Source organism: Chrysemys picta, chromosome 8 (genome assembly GCF_011386835.1).
Source record: "Chrysemys picta bellii isolate R12L10 chromosome 8, ASM1138683v2, whole genome shotgun sequence".
In the NCBI taxonomy this organism is placed as follows: domain Eukaryota; kingdom Metazoa; phylum Chordata; order Testudines; family Emydidae; genus Chrysemys; species Chrysemys picta.
Genome location: NC_088798.1, coordinates 3,262,378 through 3,283,685, shown reverse-complemented (window position 1 = coordinate 3,283,685; position 21,308 = coordinate 3,262,378). Strand labels below are relative to the sequence as shown.

At 51.7% G+C, this 21,308-nt stretch overlaps 1 protein-coding gene across 2 annotated transcripts in view; it reads left to right on the top strand.

The window, feature by feature from the left end:
- Window positions 1-21,308, top strand: part of ZSWIM5 (zinc finger SWIM-type containing 5) — a 155,074-nt gene that overhangs the window by 104,712 nt on the left and 29,054 nt on the right. For both annotated transcript variants that reach the window (XM_065553716.1, XM_065553715.1), the window contains exons 2-4: window positions 4,886-5,242; window positions 17,105-17,253; window positions 18,392-18,542. In XM_065553716.1, the coding sequence (XP_065409788.1) occupies window positions 4,886-5,242; window positions 17,105-17,253; window positions 18,392-18,542 (657 nt within the window). The remainder of the gene's footprint in view (window positions 1-4,885; window positions 5,243-17,104; window positions 17,254-18,391; window positions 18,543-21,308) is intronic.

The following is a 21,308-nucleotide window of genomic DNA, read 5'->3' as shown; positions in this document are numbered from 1 at the left end:
ATTTTATATAGACCTGCTGCCTTGACAGCTAGACTCTAAACTGACACTTCAGGCTCTAACGCCAGATTAACTTGGCAGATGCTGGCATATTAAATGGTCTTATTTGCTATAAAAATATAGGACCTGAATTGAGCTCACTCTTTTCCTTAGCATCACTTCAGTAGCAGACAGGAGATGGCAGGGTCCAATGCTCCTCAGGGTCTCTGGTTTGGATTGGCACCTCGTACGCATGGAACAGCTACAGAGATTCTCAGCATAGATTGCCCGGTCCAGTGTCTCTATGCAGAGGCTGGAGACCAAGCCCTCAGCCTGGCTTTCCACCAAGGGTGTGGAACGTACTGGCTTTCTGTCCACTACTGGCCAGACCATGACCAAGCCTCGCTGAGAGCAGTCCGGCAGCAATCGTAGTGCCATGTCGCGGTGCAGACACAACCGTGGGGGTCAAGTTATGACTTGGTTCCCAAGTGAATGTGAGTCACCCCATTCTCGCTCATCACAAAACCACCAACGCTGGTCAGTAGTGGCTGGCCAGGGCCAGAAATGCCACCGCTCAAGATGGAGGCAGCTTTGAGAGTGGTGCGTGCGAGAAGCTTGCAGCCAGTGCGGTCACACCCTTGCTTTCACACGTGTTAAACTCACACTCAAATTACCCAGATTCAAACCACGGTTATACCGGTGTAAAGTAAGTAGCTCTCTTAAGTTACTGGAGTTCCTCTGGGTTTACACCAGTTAACTGATGATGCCCTGCCCCAAAGTCCCTGTAAAGCAAGCGTTTTAAGGCAGCATTTATAGCTAATAATTGGTCTCAAAGTTTGGGGTTTTTTTTAATTAGAAAGAACTTCGTTTCACATCCTTTTAACTCATTCAAAAAATAAACTGGAAGGAGCTGGCAGTGAAACTGAGGAGCTGGCCAAGTACCGCAGACCGAAGATGTGGTAAAACATAAACACTTTGGAGTTTATCCTGGGGATTTATGTGGCCCGGCTGTGCCAGATGGATTCGTGAGGAGTTAGGGGCTAGTTAATACACTGCCCCCTCTGGCTCTCTGCATAGATCTCAACACCACACTCAGTCCGGAGTGCAAATGAGAGACAGAGGGAGCCTGCTCTCTCCTCCCTATTTCTGAAGTTGAATGTTACCAAATTAGCTGCTTTTATCGACCGCATGAACTGGGTTTTAGTCGATCCGAATGGCAGAGGTCTGCTCAACAGGTCTATTTTTTCTCTCCCCCTGGTTCTAAAGTGAAAGCAGGCCTCCTTGACACTTAATCAGATTCGAATGTGGGTTTTGGCCTTGCTTTAAAGAGACTGGCAGTGAATAGCCGGTTTTGATGCCATTTATTAAAAACCTCTGGTAGAATTTGTCTCGGAAAGCCTTTGTGAGGGTTGGCAAGCGCACAAGGGTTTTATGCAGTTAATGTATTTTAATCTCTCTCTCTCTCGTCGTTAATTGTAACCCTTTCAGCCGTCTGCCGCCTGCTGCAGGGGGATGGGAGGCCCCGGGAGGCTTCCATTGAAACAGGTTCTTAACGGGGCTCCGGCGACACAGGCGAAGTGAGCATCGTCCCTGGGGAAGGAGCCAGGACCATGGTCGAGGCGCACAGGACCGCGGGTTGGGTTCTGGAGTACCACACCGGGCTCCAGCATAGGCATACGGGGTCACCCCGGGCAAGTCCATTAGCCTTCCTGTGCCTTTGTTTTTGGGGGGGGAGGAGAGGAACTAACTACACTTCGCAGATCATTCATTTTGCCTCCCAGCTCCCCTCCCTGCTGCTCCCCCGCCGAGGTAGGTCAGGCTTGTTGGCCAGGACTTCCGAAGGTGACTAGTGATTTTGGGTGCCCGGCATGAGACACCTTAAACGGTGTAAAGAGCCACAGAGAGTCCTGTGGCACCTTTAAGACTAACAGAGACGTCAGACGAAGTGGGGATTCACCCACGAAAGCTCATGCTCCAATACATGTGTTAGTCTATCAGGTACCACAGGACTCTCTGTTGCTCTTTACAGATCCAGACTAGCATGGCTACCCCTCTGAGACTGAAACGGTGTCTGGTTTTTGGACGATGGGTGCTCAGCACTTTGTTCCAGTTGGGCCCGCAGAATCACAAGTCTCTTCTGCGAATGTGGGCCCGAAATCCTTACGTGCCTCCCCGGGTGTGTGGGGCACTGTGAGGCGAAAGGCCAAATGCCTTGTTTGTGAGTTACTCTGCTGGGAGGCTCTAGCACTGCCAAGGATGGTGGTTCATTTCCTTTGGTAGCTTCCTTGTGCAAAGAGCTCCCTGACAGACGCTGGGGTTTCTTAGCTACCGTCTTAATTTCAAAAGCAGATGGATGAATGTACAATCGTCTCTCCACAACCGCACACCCCTTTGTTCGATGCACCCTCCGTGCCATGCACCGAAAGACCTTCCTTCCCCGAAACCCCCATTTCTCACCCTCCATTTTCTCTGGCTGATCTTGTCTTTCATTTTCATGTCTGAGGCTCAATTATTTGTCCTGGTTCTTTCTAAATCGGGGTGGCTATTCTTGGCATGAGAGGCCCTGTTGTGAGAGGCATTTGCAACATGCCATGTAGACCTGCCGTACCTTGATCACAAATAACAGGGAATATTTATTCCTCTGCGTCTGGCTCCTTAGAATTGGTGATGCTCTTGGTTTTAAGAGCCACCAGGCCTTTTCCCAGTTGACCCGGGAGATGTGTGTGTGTGTGTGTGTTCTCTTGTTAACAAATGAGCGGTTTGGTTAGGCAGTGCAGCTCAGTAAAATTCAAGCCTGCCTGTGTCTGTGGATCTGAAGGGTTCACCGCAGTGTGTTTGACAGGCAGAACATTGTGTAGCCGTGGAACAGAAATTCCATTGAAGCTCGGTTCCCCAGCTCTGAGAGGGATGTAATTCATTGAACAAACAAACGTGGGTTTAAAGTTCACGGAGAAGCAGACAATGCTGGAGAGCTGGAAGCATAAGCCACCTTTTCTTGACGGAGGGTCAGTCCCCTGCATTGTTTGTTCCAGCCCTTTAGAAAAGCGTGTTTTTCCTGTGATATCTGAAAGCAACCTGGCTGGTTGAGAGACTGAACAGGAACCTGCATGGTGTTAAAATATATCCTTGTCAGGGAAACGGAACGTATCGGCTGGTTCCTCTTAATCCCAACACGTGTGTGTGTGTACCGATCACCTAAATAACAGCAGGCATGCAGGGCTTGCTTGGGTGAGTAAGTGTTGGCAAGATTGGGCCCTTGGGGGAATTCAGAGATGATGGTTGGAAGAACAGATACTGCACAGAATAGCTCTACTTTTTTCTTTAGACTCGGCTAGGGTTACCATATCTAACAAATAAAAAAAGAGGACCCTCCACGCGCCCTGGCCCCGCCCATTTCCCCACCCCAGCCCCACCCCAGCCCCGCCCCAACTCCGCCCCCTCCTCCCTCCCACTCCCAGCCACGCGAAAAGGGCTGCCTGAGCGCTACCGGCTTCAGGGTTTGCCGGGCAGCCCCCAGACCCTGCGCCCCCGGCCGGCGGTTCCCCAGCACAGCTGGAGCCCGGGAGGGGAAGTGCCCAGCCGGGGGCGCAGGGTCTGGAGGCTGCCCGGCAAACCATGAAGCCGGTAGCGCTCGGGCTTCGGGGAGCCCCTATGCCTCCGGACCCTGCGCCCCCAGCCGGGCACTTCCCCTCCCAGGCTCCGGCGGCGCAGGGTCCGGAGGCATGGGGGCTGCCCAAAGCCCGTAGCGCTTGGCTCTTAAACGGAGCCGAAGAGTCAGGGGAGGAGCAGAGCTGCCGCGGGAGGGGAAGTGCCTGGCCGGCATTTTCCCGGACATGTTCGGCTTTTTGGGAATTCCCCCCGGACGGGGGTTTGATTGCCGAAAAGCCGGACATGTCCGGGAAAAACCGGATGTATGGTAATCCTAGACTCGGCTGTTAAATAAAGCGGCTGAAGGGCTGTTTGTGTGTGGATGGTTTAAAGTGTGTCTGCGCAGATAGTCATTTCAAAGTAGAGCCACCTCATTGGCGTCTGTTCGAGCAGAGCTCTGTTTGTAGCTTTCCAATGGGACGTGTATGTTACAGGTCTTCCCCAGCCGGCGGGGACAATAGCAACAGGCACATACCGAGGAAGATGCATTCTGGAGCAGCGTCTGTGTATTTCGTTTTGGATGATTTAAGCTGAACACTGCGGAGACAGGGCCTGGTGATTATAGAGCGGTGTGCCGGGGCGGAGAGGGGCATCAGTTCTACAGAGCTGGCAGTTTCTTGGACCCAAGGTGTAACTGATTAGCGTGTCGTTGTCCTGGAATGAGGCAGCATCCTACCTATCAAGCTATCCCTGCTCCCCTCCGATCGGCCCGCTGCCAACTCGTTCAGTTCTCAGACACCTTTGTGGTTTCTCCTAGGCTGGGCCACGTGTTTGGCAGGCGCTTCCCAGACACCCACAAAGCCATCTCAGTATCCACCTTCAAATCTCCTTTACCTTGGCTCCTACCAAAACCTGGCCACAGTTAAGCTGCTGGTGTGCAGAGACAACTGCCCATCGTGCTGACCAATATCGTCTCATTTGTCTCCTGTGCTGCCCCGTCCATCTGCGCGTATCCATCTGTCCTCCCTTGCCCTATGTTTAGATTATACGCGCCTTGGGGCAGGAACTGTCTGTCTGTTCTGTTTGTACAGCACCTGGCAGGGTGGGGCACTGGTCCTTGACTACGGCTCCTCAGAGCTACAATAATACAAATAATTACGCAGTCCATGGACTCAGTCCTCTCCAAATCGTTACATTTTGGGTGATGGTTTTTGGAATGCACAGATGCTTGCAGAAATTCACACCATTGTGAATATGTGTTGGTGGCCATTTGCAAAGCTAAAATTGCCTTTCTTGATTTTTTTTTCCCCCTCTCTCCCAGGATTCCACCTGAGCGGGACAGTAACGGAGCCGGCAACGGCGACAGAACCAGAGATGACCTATAAAGTCGCCATCAGCTTCGATCGCTGCAAGATCACTTCCGTGACGTGCGGCTGCGGGAACAAGGACATTTTTTACTGCGCACACGTGGTGGCGCTCTCGCTGTACAGGATCCGCAAGCCAGAGCAGGTCAAACTCCGTCTTCCCATCTCAGAGACCCTTTTCCAGATGAACAGGGACCAGCTACAAAAGTTTGTTCAGTATTTAATCACAGAACACCACACCGAGGTACTGCCAACTGCCCAGAAACTGGCGGATGACATCCTGTCCTCCAACTCCGAGATCAACCAAACGCATGGTAATTCTTATGGCTTGTTTGATGACTTGCAGTAATATCTTTGGGCTCAGGGGCTGGCGATAGAGATTGCACAGTAGTGGACGCGGCCTTGCCTGTCTGCTTCTGCCCAGAGAGAGATGAAAAGGAACAAATTAAATTGACAGCCAAGCGCCTGCGTTAGTATCACATCGGCATTCGCCTTTTGTATCTGCTTTGGTCTCTGTTGTTGGCTGCATGTTTATTCATTGGCCAGTGGATCACACAGACAGATACAACCAAGGGTCACAGATGATGTGCGATAAATAGCACAGACTAGAGGGGGAGGGGAGAGTCAAAGGCAGGGGGAGGGCTGCATGTGTTTGTCTCCTCTAAGGAGTCCTTGGTGGATTAAAGCACAGGACAGGGAGTCAGGAGAACAATTTGATTCCCGACATCGCTCTGGCCAGCTCACCTAACCCTGGGAAATCTTGGCAAATGCTCACTCTTCCCATCCCCGGCTGTGCTCCAGCAGCGTCAGCAGTGCGCGGAGCCCCGGTGCAGCACCATGGGAGCTGTGCCAGCCCAGAGCTGTGTTAGAAGATGTTTCAAACATTGCCATCTCCTCTGGGGCTAACCCTGTGGTAGCCAAGTGTTGATGAGGCATTAATCTCTCCATGCATCTATTTGCCAAGTGTAAAATGAGAATAGCAATCCCACCCTACTTCAGCAGGGGTGGGGGGAGTTTGTGAGGCTCAGTTCACATTTATAATGTGCTTCGAGATCCTCCTCTGGAAGGTACTGTATAGGTGAGTATTAGTAATGACGTTTTTGGTCCAGCGATCTGAGCGCAAGGTTTAGTGCCAGGATCTCATTCGTTCTAATCCAGCTTCTGACGTGGCCTTGAGCCAGACACGACCAGGTTTTTCAGAGATGCAGAGCATCTTCAGCTCCCTTTGACTTTAGTGGGGTCTCGGGATGCTCCGCACCTCTGACTATCAGACCGGGAGTTACTGTGTCTATTCCTCCAGCTGTAAAGAGGAGTTGATAATACTTCTCTGCTGCGTAAGGGTATTGTGGGGATGAACGTGTGTAAAATGCTGTGAAGATGGAAAGTCCAATATAAGGGTAAGTAGGATCAAAACTGGTCTGAATCCCTGTGTAGAGCAAAGTTGCTCACGTTTAAGCAAAAAATGGTGGCAACTCTCTTCTCGCTCTGAACCTCACCGTTGGGGTGTAGCTGGTGAGAGAGCCATTTCATAGCACTTCTTTCTCCAGAGTAGGAAGAGCCTGAAGACCCTGTACGAAGGGAATTCGTTTGTTGCTGTAGTCAGCAGATAGCAGCCAAATCATGTTGATTCCAAGTCTTGTAAAAATCAGATGCTGTTTTTTAGTTAGTGTCTATATTTTAAAGTTTGGAGTGGTGAAATATTCTTTTAAAAAATCCATTCTCTCTCTCTCTCTCTCTCTCTCTCTCTCTCAGTATGTGTGTGTGTGTGTGTATATATATATATATATATAAAATATATATAAAATATATAAATATATATAAAATATACATTCACACTAACAAATTACCTTGTTCTGACAAAGCAACACATGCTTACTAGGGCCTGGTCCACACTAACCCCCCACTTCGAACTAAGATACGCAACTTCAGCTACGTGAATAACGTAGCTGAAGTCGAAGTACCTTAGTTCGAACTTACCGCGGGTCCAGACGTGGCAGGCAGGCTCCCCCGTCGATGCCGCGTACTCCTCTCGCCGAGCAGAAGTACTGGTGTCGACGGCAAGCACTTCCGGGATTGATCCGGGATTGATTTATCGTGTCTAGACAAGACGCGATAAATCGATCCCAGAAGATCGATTGCTTACCGCCGGACCCGGAGGTAAGTATAGACCTACCCTTAATGTAGGTGTGTGATTAGCTATCCAAAGATTCATGAATGAGAAAGCTCTGATGCCAAAACTTAAATATCACATGTCTTCATCCTTGGAGATGACACAGACACGGTTCCTGGAATAGAGAGAGAGATCCATAATGCTTTGACAAACCCTAAATCAGTCGATCTCTCCCACTGCACCAGGATTCAAAACAAGGCTCAAAGAACTTAAGATAAATCATCAGTTCCCTCAGATGACTTGGAGTCTAAAGGGCCCAGTAGAAAATTTTAGTGGTCTAAGGTGCCTGTTGCCCAGGTTTTAGCTTGGGAACCGGATCAGTATTGCAGACTTTTATTAGTACGCAATGCACTCTGGATGCCACCAATAACGCACAGCAGTAATGCAGTTATACGGAACGGGCATCTTGAGCAACAAGGCCTAAGGCAAGGAACCCAGGAAGTTCTGCAGCCTCCATCTGAAGGGGTTGTGTGTACCAGATTGCGAGTACACCAGAGTTCTCCAATGGCTGAAGCTGACAGCAATCTGAAGTAGGCCTAGTCTATTTTTCCCTTGCCCTGCCCTTCCTTGCCCAAACACGTGCCAGCCTAGGGCAATCTCTCTGTATTCTTGAAGCTGGGTGATTAAAAAATTTGTAGCTTTTTTTTTTTTTTTTATTCACCCACCTCTTTGAGAAGTTGATTCCATTCCCCTGAAAGTTCTATCATGTGGCTATACTTGAAATGGTACTTTTAAGACATATTCCCCAATTCCCCTCCCTCCCCCGTCGTTCCTGGTCTTGTCTGACTGAAACCCTCCGGGTGCCAAGATTTAGTCCCTTTCATGGTGTTAAAGTCAGGGGAGGCTTTCAGCATGTCAGCCTCTACAGCCTGAGGTTACTTCGTCTTGGAGAAGGAGCTGTCTGCCCTGAAATCCCACCTTTCTGTGAAGAGAGAGCGTTCACATATCAGATCAGTGTTAAATCTTCCCTGCCTGGCTCTGCTCCCAGAAGAAGCTGCTTTTTCTAGAGGTGTATGTACCGATCAGCTCGCCCTGGGTGTCCAGCCCCTGTGATTCACCCTCACTAACCAGCCTCGTTCTGAGCTGTCAACCTTCAGCGCTCTGAGTCATGCGGGGGCAGCATCGTCTAGTGATTAGTGCAAGCAGCTGGGAATTGGGTGTGTTCTGAGTTGCTGGGTGAGCGTAGGCCCGTCACGTGACCTCGGTGAAGTGTGACTCTGTTGCCCCATTTATAAAATAGGGATGATAATGTTCACATTCCTGCCAGAGTTCCTCAGTGCATTCGGAGCAGTCAGCATGGAACGTCGTGTACAGCCAGCTGTGTCCGGCAGCCCATGTGGGTGTGTTTAGTATTAGGGCTTGTTCCTGTTACTGTCAGGGAGCCGGGGCGGTTAATTTCCATATTGGGCTTAGATCTGCTCAAATCCCCTCCCTAGCGGGACATAGGGGATCTCCAGCATTCCAGGGATGTAGCTTAACAGTGACGAACCATGGCATCGGGAGGGTTCGATCGAACCGGGGCTGCTGAAGGTGCCCCTCATCGTCCCTGTCAGTGACCGTCGGTCTGTTTCGCTGCGTCAGGCGTGGGCTCGAATGGAACCTTGCAAAGACTCATAATGAAAGTGTCTCACTCTCTTAAACCCGTCCGTGTTCTGAGGCTTCTCTGGCAGTTTTAATAAGGTGACCACAGAGACTTTCATTATGAGCATTGTCCCCCAGGGGGAGTCTCATGGGCTTACAGTAAAAGTCAACGTGACCCCCAGAGGTGGCACAAAATGGTGGGCTTGCTGTCATTAACGCTGCAGCTCAAACTCCGTTTCTTGTCCTTTTTCCTCGGCTGTCTGCCTCGGGTGGTAACAGCCCTCACGCAGCCGGCGGCAGCAAGGGAGAGCTGCTAAAGGGGCAGACCGAACTGGTTGTGGCCGTTTCTACTGTGGTAGAAACTAAAGCTACTGGAAGTCTTTCTCTCTCCTTCAGCCCCCGCGCCCACTGCTCTCCCTGTTGGGAGGGTTTCTTATCACTCCGGCTAGCGGCCTGGCCTCTTCCTCTCCCTCTGGGTGAGCTGATGGACCCATTCCCAGCCCCTGAGGGCTCACGGAACTCGAAGTTGTGCTTTTCACAGAGGGGACGATGATTTTGGTTGGCGCTATACAGAACACGAGATCATGGTTCTGCCCCAAGGCAGTCTACGGCGACAGAGTTAGGTAACAAGAAAGCACATGGTGCAGATGCAGGAGGGAGAGCCGTTTTGTTTGGGGGGGGGAGCGGGGGTTCTCTAGCAGTGGTTCCTCAAATGGGGGGATTAGCTGATGCCACACGAGAGAAGTGTGTCTTTGAGGAGGTGACGGAGGGGGAAAGATTAGGAGAATCTTTACACTGGACTGGGGAAGTGTGTTCCAAGTGAAAGGGTATTGCAGGAGAAGGCTATGAAGCAGTGAAGTGTCAACATTTCAAGCCTCACATGGTGTTAGTCTCGCTGGCAACATCACCCCTGCAGAGGCATGCGCTAGGAGGTGGGTGATACGGGGCACGCCTCTCCTTGGAGCATTGCATTTACACGTATCTGTCCATCGAGGTGTCTGTCAGTTCGGCTCTTGGTCAGCCCGTGCGGCGGTGAAACCCTCCCTCTTCCTTCCCTTGATTTATTTAGCATGTGTCTAGTTGTCTAGCCAAGTGATGGTGTCTGCAGTGGCGTGATGCAGTTCTTCTAGGCCACCAGTGAACCTAGTCAGCAGGCATTCCTCGACAACGTGTGGCATCGTCCGTGTGGCGCCGTGGCTGCACAAAGGGCTGTCCCGGAGGCTCCAGCTCTACTGGTCGGCTGCACAGAGACCTTGCCCGGTCCGGAACCTGTTCAACAGGGACCACTGGCGACGGGACAGGTCAGAACCAGGCGGGCAGATCGTGAGGCCGGCGACGAGGGACTGGCTGGGGATTATAACGGATCCATTCCTCTCGTCAGAGTGTTTCCACCCTAACATCCCAGCGTGGCGGATGAGCCCATAATGGGCGATGTGACGGCAGACGTGCGGCTGGTGGTTTAAAAAGGTCATTGTGCAGCAGCAGGCTTGGGCTGGCGCATATGTTCTCCAGTAACTTGTCTCTCGGCTGATAGGAGGAGGAGCGATATTGCTCAGAACTGGGAGTCATGGGAGTGGAGTCGGATGCAGGGTGCCAGAGATGATGCACACGGTGGCATGTAACTGCGTGCGTGAGATGTGTGGTTTCCCATCCTGTTTAAACATGGTTCCAGCTAGAGCAGCTAGAGCAGCTGCACCATCAAGTCTTCTGCCATTGCTGGTAGGAGGGGAGCTTCCAGGACTACTGCTCTGACCTGACTCAGTTTCAGTTACTGTCTTCGCTTTGTAACTTGGGTCACTTGTCTAAATCCTCAGGCTTCCTTAGAAACCCTCATCTGAGCTCGTTTAGTTTAAAAAAAGAGAGGCGGTTTGAGAGACCCATCAAAAGACATGACTCTCCACGCCTCCACTTCTCTGCTATTTTTATCTCTTGTTATAGGTCATTTGCTTTCCTGGTGCCTGTTTTTCCCCTTGAGTGTTTGTCTGGGGGGCTTTCATTCACTTCTGTTTTCTCTCCAAACGTCAGAGAAGCAGCCCAGCGGGCTCTCCGTGAGGCCCCGTGTGCAATCATAAGACATTCCTCCTGGGCTTTGGGGCAGGCCATGCCTTAGCCGGCTTTGAGATCGGCTTCAGGTTTTCTTCCTGAGCTGTCAGGTCCTAGGGCAAGTGCCTCAAGACACTTTTGACCTCCCTCAAAGCTTCCAATCGGTCCACGCGAGGTTGGCTGGGAAGCCCCTTAGCAGAAGTCCTGAGCACCCTAGGTAGGAGCTGAGACTCAGACCGTCCTTCAGTGCAGATCTACCAGCAGCAGCCTTGTGGTTCTGTTTGGCGCCTCATGGCTGGAGAAGGCGCTGCCTTCCTAGCCTGTATTCAGAGCGGTTTTGCTCCATTTCCGGATTTAAAAAAAAATCTTTTTCTTCTCTTTTTACCCAGATTTTTTTATTTGCCCCCCCTCCCTTTTTTTTTTTTTTTTTAGCACTTGCCTATTAAATCTCTCCCATCCCAAGTACCGATGTGGCCGAGGGCGTCTCTCTCACACAGGCACAGCCAGACGCCAGTCTCATTCAGTCTCCTCCTCGTGTGCCGTGACTGTGTAGTTGCAAGCTTGTGACTTTTTGCAAAGAGAAGGAAGGAGGGGAGGGGCTGAGGGCTGCTGCAGTCCTTTACATTCTGCAGAACGCTCTGTCCAGGCAGCTGGAGCAACAGAGGCTGCAGCATGTGGCTTTGAGCTACTACAGTGATGAGGGATGTTTAAATCCCTAGACAAATACATTTGAAAGCAGGGGGCTGGGAGAGGAAACCAGCGTGGAAACACAGTGGATCATCAGATGTCCCAGAGCAACACCAGTGAGCCCCAGGACAGCACAATCTCTGATCCATACATAGACCTATCGTCTGAACCGCCATGAGGCCAGGCCTTCTGCTTTCTCCCCTTTATTCCTCCCCTACCCGTCCCTCTCCTGGCCCAAGCAACCCCTCTCTCGGTCTCTTTTTGTGACCGCTTCTGAATTTGGTTACGCGCTTCCTGGGCAGGCACATGGCTGTGGAGCTAGGCAGGGGTTGTCGGCCTTTCTTTCACACCTCTGACCCTCTTTGGGTGAAGGACTCCCTGCCACCTGCAGCCAGTCAGAGGGCATTGCAGGTGGCAGGCACAACCTCAGAGGAACGCCAGAAGAATCACATTAGGAAGCACTTGTCGGAGAACTTGGCTGTGCTCAAGCACTTGGGGTATCGACACGAGGGTCCTGTGGCCTTTGGAGGCTAGCCAGGAAATATCTGAATATTCATTGGTGGTCTGCTTTTCTCCCGTCCACCTGCCGTGTGAATGACTCTCTTCCTTGTAATCATGTGAACAGAGCTAGGTTCCAACTGCACTCCACAGCCAAATGCTGTGGAAATTTGGCCACTTACGTTCCGAGACGGAATTGGGTTTTCTCCAGATCTAGCAACTGATTTCTTAGCCATTTGTTTCATCTTCTCTTTAACCAGGTTGATAGCTTTGATTCTCTAGTCTAGCTTTGTTTCCCAGAAGGTGACCTCTGGGGGAGGGATAGCTCAGTGGTTTGAGCATTGGTCTGCTAAACCCAGGGTTGTGAGTTCAATCTTGGAGGGGGCCATTTAGGGATCTGGGACAAAATCATTACTTGGTCCTGCTAGTGAAGGCAGGGGGCTGGACTCAATGACCTTTCAAGGTCCCTTCCAGTTCTAGGAGTTAGATATATCTCCATATATTATCTTTCTTACGTGGATTGGAAATTCTTAAGCGTTGAGGCTGGAGTAATGGATGGGACTGTTTGGCTGGCGCTAGTTGGACCAATTTCATGTGTAACTGTACTTCCGAAGTCTGTGTGATGGGTTTGCACCCTTTTCAGGGGAGATGTGTGGTGGTGCTTCCTTAAATCTTGATCTTGTAGGAAATCTGTCAAGCGTATCTGAAAACAGGGTTTTTAGAACAGGAATGTTGCTATAGTAATCTAAGCAGCATTTTAAGCAGACTCGAGACCTGCTTTCCATGCTGTTCCCTGCTAACTTGGAGGCCGGACAAAGAACCACCCTTCGGTTTTACTTACGTCACCACATTCTACTGGCTAGGTTACCGCAATGTTAAAATTGGCAATATACAATTGAGTGTTCCTATCATTAATATTTAAACATTTCACAAATCCCATTATTTACTCTTAAATGTTTGTCTATTTCCCCAGTGTAACTGGTAATACATTATCTGCTCTTCCCGGTCGACTGTGTAGGAGTCTGATATTACAAACACCCTCTATGAATCTTTTATATTAATGCAAAATAAATTCACAAGTAATAACTAGATATTTATTTTGAAGTGCAAGAAGTATGTTACTATTCAACTGAAATCTAAAAATTGGATGTGAAACCTGGGTGACTTGTTATGGTGGAGGGGGACAATGTTACATACAAAATCCACTCACACGCTTCTTCTTTCTTGCCATTATGTTTTTGTTTAGAGCAGTGACCATTATAACCGATTGCCGGATGGAAATCACGACCCCTGGATCAGTCCAGTTTTGCATATTTTTAAACGATCCTCTTGTTCATTACTCTTGGGTTTAAACTTTAAACCCAGTGGCCGCATTTTTCAGAGGCGCTGAGTGTGCACCGTTCCCAGCGATGTCACTTACCACTCATCACCATACCTAGCTCGTCTATACAGCCCTTTGATGTAAAGAGCCATAGCAGAGCTATGTACTATTATTATTTACATTTACAAAGGAGATCAGTATCACCCCCATTTTGCAGGTGGGGAAACTGAGGCATGGAAGGGGAAGTGACTTGCCCAAGGTCAGCCAGCAAGCCAGTGGCAGAGCCGGGAACGGAACCCAGGTCTCCTGAGTCCCAATCCAATGTCCGGTCTGTTAGTCTGCACTGTTTCCCTAGGAACATGGGAATTGTCAGACTAGATCGGACCTGAAGTCCATCTACCCAGGATACTGTCTCCAACAGTGGCCAGTGCCAAATGCTTCAGAGGAAGGTCTGGGAACCCCACAGTAGGCCGATGTGGGTACTCTGCCCCCTATGTAGCTCTCTTCCTAATCCCTTGGTTTGGGTCCTGAAGTACGAGTTTTTATATCCTTCAGCACTTTTTTTGGTTAGCAATATCTAGTACAACTCTGGGTATTCTTGTTATCCATGTGAACATCCAGTCTTTCTTTGAGCTTGCTAAATACTTGGCCTCGTTGACTTCCTGTGGCAATGAGTTCCACAGTTTAATTGCACATCGTATGAAAAAGTATTTCCTTTTATCAGTTTTAAATCTGTCGCCTTTCAATGTCATTGACCGCCCCTTTGTTTTTGTGTTAGGAGACATTGGGTCTGTCTACACGGGGATAAAAGCCCCATGGCTGGCCTGGGTCAGCTGACTTGGGCTCACGGGGCTAAAAATGGCCAAGTAAGTAGACATTCAGGCTCAGGGCGGGACCCTCCACCCTTGCAGGGTCCTAGAGCCTGGGCTTCAGCCTGAGCCCAAACATCTAAACAGCAATTATTCAGCCCTGGTCCTGAGCCCTGTGAGACCAAGCCAGCTGACTGAGGCCAGCTGTGGGGTTTTTATCCCCGTGTAGACATACCCGTTGAGAGCAATGGGTGCTCAGAACGTTACAAACCAGGGCATGAGAGGAAGGTCTGGCCCAGTGGTTAGACATGGGAGACCCAGGTTCGGGTCCGTGCTCTGCCTCAGACTCCCTGTATGACCTTGAGCCATCCACTTGGTCTCTCGGTGTCTCTGTGCAGTGGGATAGCAGCACTTCTCTACCTCTGTCCAGGGGTGGTGTTTGGCTAAATACATTGCAGGCGGGAGGGGCTCAGGGACATTGGTGATGGTGTCCAGATAAGTGCCTGAGATAGGTCAGAGGTCCCTGGCTCTGGGTAATCAGACCAATCTCTCTCTCTCTCTCTCATTCATTAGTGGGCGGGGAGAGGAGCTAACCAGGAATACAGACGAAAGATGTTTAAACTCCAGCCCGGGGTTGAGCCAAAAGGGTCTCAGTCCCTTGGGCCTGTTCCTTCAGCCGAAGTCGTAGGGTTTGGCCATTGGTGTCAGTGGAATCAGGATCAGCCCGTTGTCTCCAGTTGAACGTCAGGAGCGCCACACGGATGCCTTTGGACTTAGCCAGTGTCTGTTCATGTCTTGCTACTGTTTTAAATTCTGCCCCAATGATAGTGTCCCGTTGATTATAAATTATGCTGCTGAGGAAATAGCAATCAGTATTTTCCTTGGGTAGGGTACAGTGTATGTCTAGGGCTTGGCTGGGAAGTCCCGCACGCATTGATTGCTAGCAAGAATTAAAGGAGGTTTTTAAAGGGGGCGTATAAAAGACAAGTAATTACATCTTATCGGGTCAAATGTGTTCAGTATCGCACCCGACAGGTCGCCAAGTGGCTTCGTTTTGTTGCCCTCTCCTCAGAAGCAGTTATCTGGCTCCACCAGAAATATCAGAATTGGACTTTAGAGGGGTTGTTTTCGATCCGTTGATGTAGCAACAGCGACTGTCTCGCGTCTTTTTCAAAGAGGCCCTTTCTGGGAGTTGAGTGCTCTCGGGATCTGGCCCTTTGCCCAGTGCAGGAGCTGACTGGATGGCGCGCCGGGCTAGTTCCTAGAGGTGGAGAACCTGCAGGAAACTCTCCGTGGCCCAGCCATGATCAGGAAGATCAGAGCTGCCTTTCCTAGCCAGCCGGTCGTGACAGTAGAGATGTGCTTTCCTGGTCGCATTCCTGCAGAGCAGAGAATACGTCATCCAGCTTTACTTGGAAACGTGTTAGCGATTGCTGTCCGTGCGGTGTCCTGCTGTTCCAGCGCTGACCCCCTTACTCACTCAGGAGTGAAAATAAGCATGAGAGAAGTAGGTTAAAGTTCAGCGGCGCATGCTCCAGGCTCCCGGATTTTTCATTGTCACCATTTTTCACTGAGGAATTTCTGTTGAGCCCTTTTGCTCTATGGAACTGAAACAGTCGCGCACGGGGAGTCGGAGGGTTTTGTTATCTAATGTCAAGCATCCAGATGCAGAGATGCTGATAATTTTTACAAAGTAGCAGCATTGTTCGGCTGCTCACAAAGCTGCCTTTGAAGAATGTGAAAGGTTTTAAAATACCGTATATTTGTGGTTAGCGCAAATCGACAGCGGCGCCGAGATGCAAAATGTTTTTTAATTTAACAGGAGGGCTGCACGGCTGAGTACTGCAGAATAAATATTGCTTTGTGCGCGAGAGACACACTGCATTTTATCTAGTGGCTTCTGAGAAGAAAAATCCTGTCAACTGGGTCTTTCATCTCTAAGCTTAGCTCCTTTTGACTTTGCAAGGAATGTCTTGGAAGCTGCCGTATTCGGGTATCTTCCATGCAAATGGTAAACTGGGCTGGGCATATCAGCTGTGCTCCACCAGCTCCGTAACTGTAACCTAGTTAGTGTGAGCCTGCAACGCAAGGGACGGTCATTGACGGTGGGTATGAACGTAGCAAAACAGATAGAAGAATTTGAAATACGAAAAGGAGAACGAGAGAGGGAAGGGAAAATCAGATCCTCCTCTTTCTTTCTCCAAGACACTACTATTTTTCCCTTTGAAATATCCTGATTCAGCTGTTAGAAAATATGGCTCGTCCCCTGCAAACCTCGCTCACACAAGCAGATCTGCTGAAGTCGATGGGGCCATTCGTGAGAGTGAGGCCTGCTTGTCTGAGGAAGGTTTGCAACAATTGGGGCAAACAGAAATCTCCAACCACTAGGAAGAGCCAGAGGAAAACCTCAGCCGTCTGCTGTAGTGACATTGTCCCTATCCTCTTCGTATTTAAAAGAAACCAGATTCACTCCTTATCTTTTCTTTAACTTTGCTTGGCAGAGGAGCGTGGGGGGGAGTTGGGTTCATTTTATCCCTCTCCACCACCAGTTTGGTTTGTCATCTTGGGCCCTGATCCTGCCAGTGGATCCACACGGACACAGAACGCTTCCTGGCACAGGACTCACCTGGATATAATTGCAGGATCAGGGCGTTGGAGTGTGACCTGAGCCCTTAGATGGCTAACCCTGAACATTCCCAAAGCCTTTGACTTCTCCCCTGGGGTCTGTTCTCCCCTTTCACTCACTTCGCGGGGGAGTTCCCTTCCACTCCTAGTCAGTGACCTGTTCGCGTCCCCTGGCCTAGGTTGGTGACAGACAAGGAGAAACACAAGCATTCACTGACCATTACAAAATGAATCATGAAAAGTTTTTGGTGGTGGTAGAACCTGTAGAGGACTTGATGCTCATTTCTCTCTCTTTGTTAACAAGCACCACATTTCAGGCCTCACACCGGCAGGCAGCATCTCCTGCAAGTCGTTGGGCTTCTTCCACTGGGGAAGCGTGCGAGGGGAGAGCGCCCGGGTCTGGCGTCTGCAGCTATAAACGTGATCGCCTCCCTTTCCACAGGTGCGCCAGACCCCACCGCTGGGGCCAGCATCGACGATGAAAACTGCTGGCATTTGGACGAGGAGCAAGTGAGAGAACAAGTGAAGCTGTTCCTGTCTCAGGGAGGGTACTACGGCTCCGGGAAGCAGCTCAACTCCATGTTTGCCAAGGTGAGCCGTTGGTTACTCTTTTCCTCGTGGAGTTCTCTGGTGCTCGTCCCCATGTGAGGCTTCTCCACCACCATCACCCTGCACTCGGCTGGGAATCGTTGTGTGGGGGTTGGGCTTTCAAAGGCACAGCTTGGCCCTCTATTGACATAGCATGTTGTCGTCCATACACTGTCCGTTCCACGCCATGCTCTCCCCACTAGGCTGCCCAGAGTGCTCCAGGAAGTGGCTTCCTCCTCACCCCCGGGTCCCCTGCCAGCGCGGGATGGGGGAGGGCGGCCAAACTGTGCATCCAGGAGCAATCCAAGTGAACGCTTGTGGCTGGTTGCGTGTGCTTGCAAAGGCGGGTCGCACCGTTAGTTCTGCTCCCGTCGTTAAGTGTCAGCTCCAGATCTTTCACGAGTCTGAGCCCAATAAAACAGCAGTTCTGTAGCCTGGGATGGACATGCCGCCTCAAACGGTTCTGAGGGCTGGGCTGGGCTCATCAGAGCCCTGTTGAAAGAATTTTGGGTAAGTTACTGTCCCTCTAGTAGCCTGGATGGGAGACCACGGGTTGGCTAGAGCAGTGGTTCTCAACCAGGGGTACGTGGACCCGTGGGGGTACCCAGAGGTCTTCCAGGGGATACATCAACTCATCTAGATACTTGCCTAATTTTACAAGGGCCACATAAAAACACTAGCAAAGTCAGTACAAACTAAAATTTCATACAGACACTGACTTGTTTATACTGCTCTATATACGATACATGGAAACGTAAGCACACTATTTCTATTCCAATGGATTTATAGTATAATTCGATGGTAAATGAGGAAGGCAGCAGTTTTTCAGTAACAGTTTGGCTGGGACACTTCTGTATTTTTATGTCTGATTTTGTAGCATCTCGGTTTTAAGCGAGGTGAAACTTGGGGTCCACAAGACACACCAGGCTCCTGAAAGGGGGACGGAGTCTGGAAAAGTTGAGCCACCGGCCTAGAGGTAGCACGGAATCCTACTGTCCTGCCGGCTAATGTGATCCTGGTGAGACGGAGCGTGTCTACGGAGAGCCTGAGCGTGTCTTTAAAAACCGTCTCTTCTCCAGCTGACCCCTCCCGTCTCTAACCTAAGGACTTCTCCTGACCTCTTCCTCCCTCCCTGCTTCAGGTCCGGGAGATGCTGCGCATGAGAGATTCCAACGGCGCCAGGATGCTGACGTTAATAACGGAGCAGTTCATGGCGGATCCCCGGCTCTCCCTCTGGAGACAGCAGGGAACGGGCATGACGGACAAATGCAGGCAGCTCTGGGATGAGCTGGGTAAGTTTCCCATCTTGCAAAGAACAGCAGGGCTGTCGGTTTGTCAGATCAGTTGGGCTGGGAAGGGCGGGAAAGTTCGTCTCAGCAGAGCGACCTGAAAGACCGTAAGTACCCAGCACTGTCTGACTCCGCACAGCCGGGCTGCAGAAGGCTAGACAGGTGCTAGGCAGTAAGGGGAAGGGTGAGTTTCATAGCAATCGATCAGACAGAAATTAATTTCTTTTCCCCCCTGATTTAGCTTCTCCGCTTTAGAAATAACCAACCAACCCACCCCTGTTCTGCCCAGGAGAGGAACCGGTGTTAGGGTGTAGGTGACTATGTTGACAGCTGCTCGGCTAAATGTCTGCCCAGGGAAGTCAGTGAGCGGCAAGTCCTAGAGGCTGCTGTGGGAACAACTTGGCTTGTGGCTTAGCCATGGGGGTAGGGAAGGAAGTTCGTCTGGCTGGCTAGAAATCTCTGAGTAGACTTTGGTTTGGGGCTGGCAGCTCTGGCAGGGGGCGTCATGCCCCGCTCCCTTTAGCCGTCTGCCAGTTGGAGCTCCCTGCTCAGCCTTTGGCAGAGAAACCCGTTCAAAGGTTTGGGCGGTGGCCGAGGTCAGAGGAGCTTTGCGGGGGTCCACACCATTTGTTGCCATGGGCCGGAATTAGTGTTACTAGCGAGCCCTAATCTGCAAGGAGAGAGGCGGCTTCTTCAGCTTTGTCCAGGGGAGCAAAACTTTTCCCCATGACAGGCAGTGGGGGCAGGTCACCGGTGTGTGGGGGAGGGAGTGACGCTTTTCCCATGACAGGCCGTGGGGGCAGGTCACCGGTGTGTGGGGGAGGGAGTGACGCTTTTCCCATGACAGGCCGTGAGGGCAGGTCACCGGTGTGTGGGGGAGGGAGTGATGCTTTTCCCATGACAGGCCGTGGGGGCAGGTCACCAATGTGTGAGGGAGGGAGTGACGCTTTTCCCCGTGACAGGCAGTGGGGGCAGGTCACCGGTGTGTGGGGGGAGGGAGTGACGCTTTTCCCCGTGACAGGCAGTGGGGGCAGGTCACCGGTGTGTGGGGGAGGGAGTGACGCTTTTCCCCGTGACAGGCAGTGGGGGCAGGTCACCGGTGTGTGGGGGAGGGAGTGATGCTTTTCCCTGTGACAGGCAGTGGGGGCAGGTCACCTGTGTGTGGGGGAGGAAGTGACGCTTTTCCCCATGTCAGGCAGTGGGGGCAGGTCACTGGTGTGTGGGGGAGGGAGTGACGCTTTTCCCTGTGACAGGCCATGGGGGCAGGTCACCGGTGTGTGGGGGAGGGAGTGATGCTTTTCCCCATGTCAGGCAGTGGGGGCAGGTCACTGGTGTGTGGGGGAGGGAGTGACGCTTTTCCCCGTGACAGGCCGTGGGGGCAGATCACCAGTGTGTGGGGGAGGGAGTGACGCTTTTCCCCATGACAGGCAGTGGGGGCAGGTCACCGGTGTGTGGGGGAGGGAGTGACGCTTTTCCCATGACAGGCCGTGGGGGCAGGTCACCAATGTGTGGGGGAGGGAGTGACGCTTTTCCCCATGTCAGGCAGTGGGGGCAGGTCACCGGTGTGTGGGGGAGGGAGTGACGCTTTTCCCCGTGACAGGCAGTGGGGGAAGGTCACCGGTGTGTGGGGGAGGGAGTGACGCTTTCCCCATGACAGGCAGTGGGGGCAGGTCACCGGTGTGTGAGAGAGGGAGTGACGCTTTCCCCATGACAGGCAGTGGGGGCAGGTCACCGGTGTGTGGGAGAGGGAGTGACGCTTTTCCCCATGACAGGCCGTGGGGGCAGGTCACTGGTGTGTGGGGGAGGGAGTGACGCTTTTCCCCGTGACAGGCAGTGGGGGAAGGTCACCGGTGTGTGGGGGAGGGAGTGACGCTTTCCCCATGACAGGCAGTGGGGGCAGGTCACCGGTGTGTGGGAGAGGGAGTGACGCTTTCCCCATGACAGGCAGTGGGGGCAGGTCACCAGTGTGTGGGGGAGGGAGTGACGCTGTTCAGGGTTAACCAGGGTGACTCGCTGCAGGAGGGAGCCTCGTCTATGTTTGTGGGGGTGGGAGGGATTTTCCCCAAGCTGCGGGTGACGCAGGCGCTCCGCTCTGGGGGCTGTCGCAAGCCCCCGCCCTTCCCCACAGCACGTTTACACACCTGACTTCTCGAGCTTGTGAAACAAACTGGGATTTGGTTTTCGTATGGACCCGTCTAAGTGCCTGGTGCTAAGGAGAGTGCTGAACTGAGGGGTGCTCTGTTTGCACGGAGCGGTGCACTCTGCAGCGGTCCCGAAGACCAGGGTTCAGGGGCTGGGGCTGCTGGGCTAAAACTCGCAGGGTAGACATCCCCACCCGGGCTCTGAACCCTGGCAAGGAGGGAGAGGCTCCAGCCCGAGCGGGAATGTCTACACTGCTATTTTTAGCCCCGCAGCCCCAGCGCGGGTCAATCGAGGTTTTTCTTTGCAATGTAGACATACGCACAGGGAGGGGAAGGGTCTTGCCCAGAGTCACCCAGCCAGGTCTCCTGAGTCTTAGTCGAGTGTCCGAGCCACCGGACTACAGCTTTGTAGACTAGTGAAGAGTCAGAAAACAGAGTAGAACTAAACGGTCCGTTTTCAGCATGGCAGAGGGCTAGCGGGGGGATGCCCCGCCGTGGCACGTGGGGCCTGGCACTGTGATATTTATTAGTGATCTGGGAAGGAGCTGAGCAGTGCCGTGAGCACGTTTGCAGATGACACAATGGTTGGGGCTAGCCAAAACGAGAGAAGCATCTGAGGAACATCAGA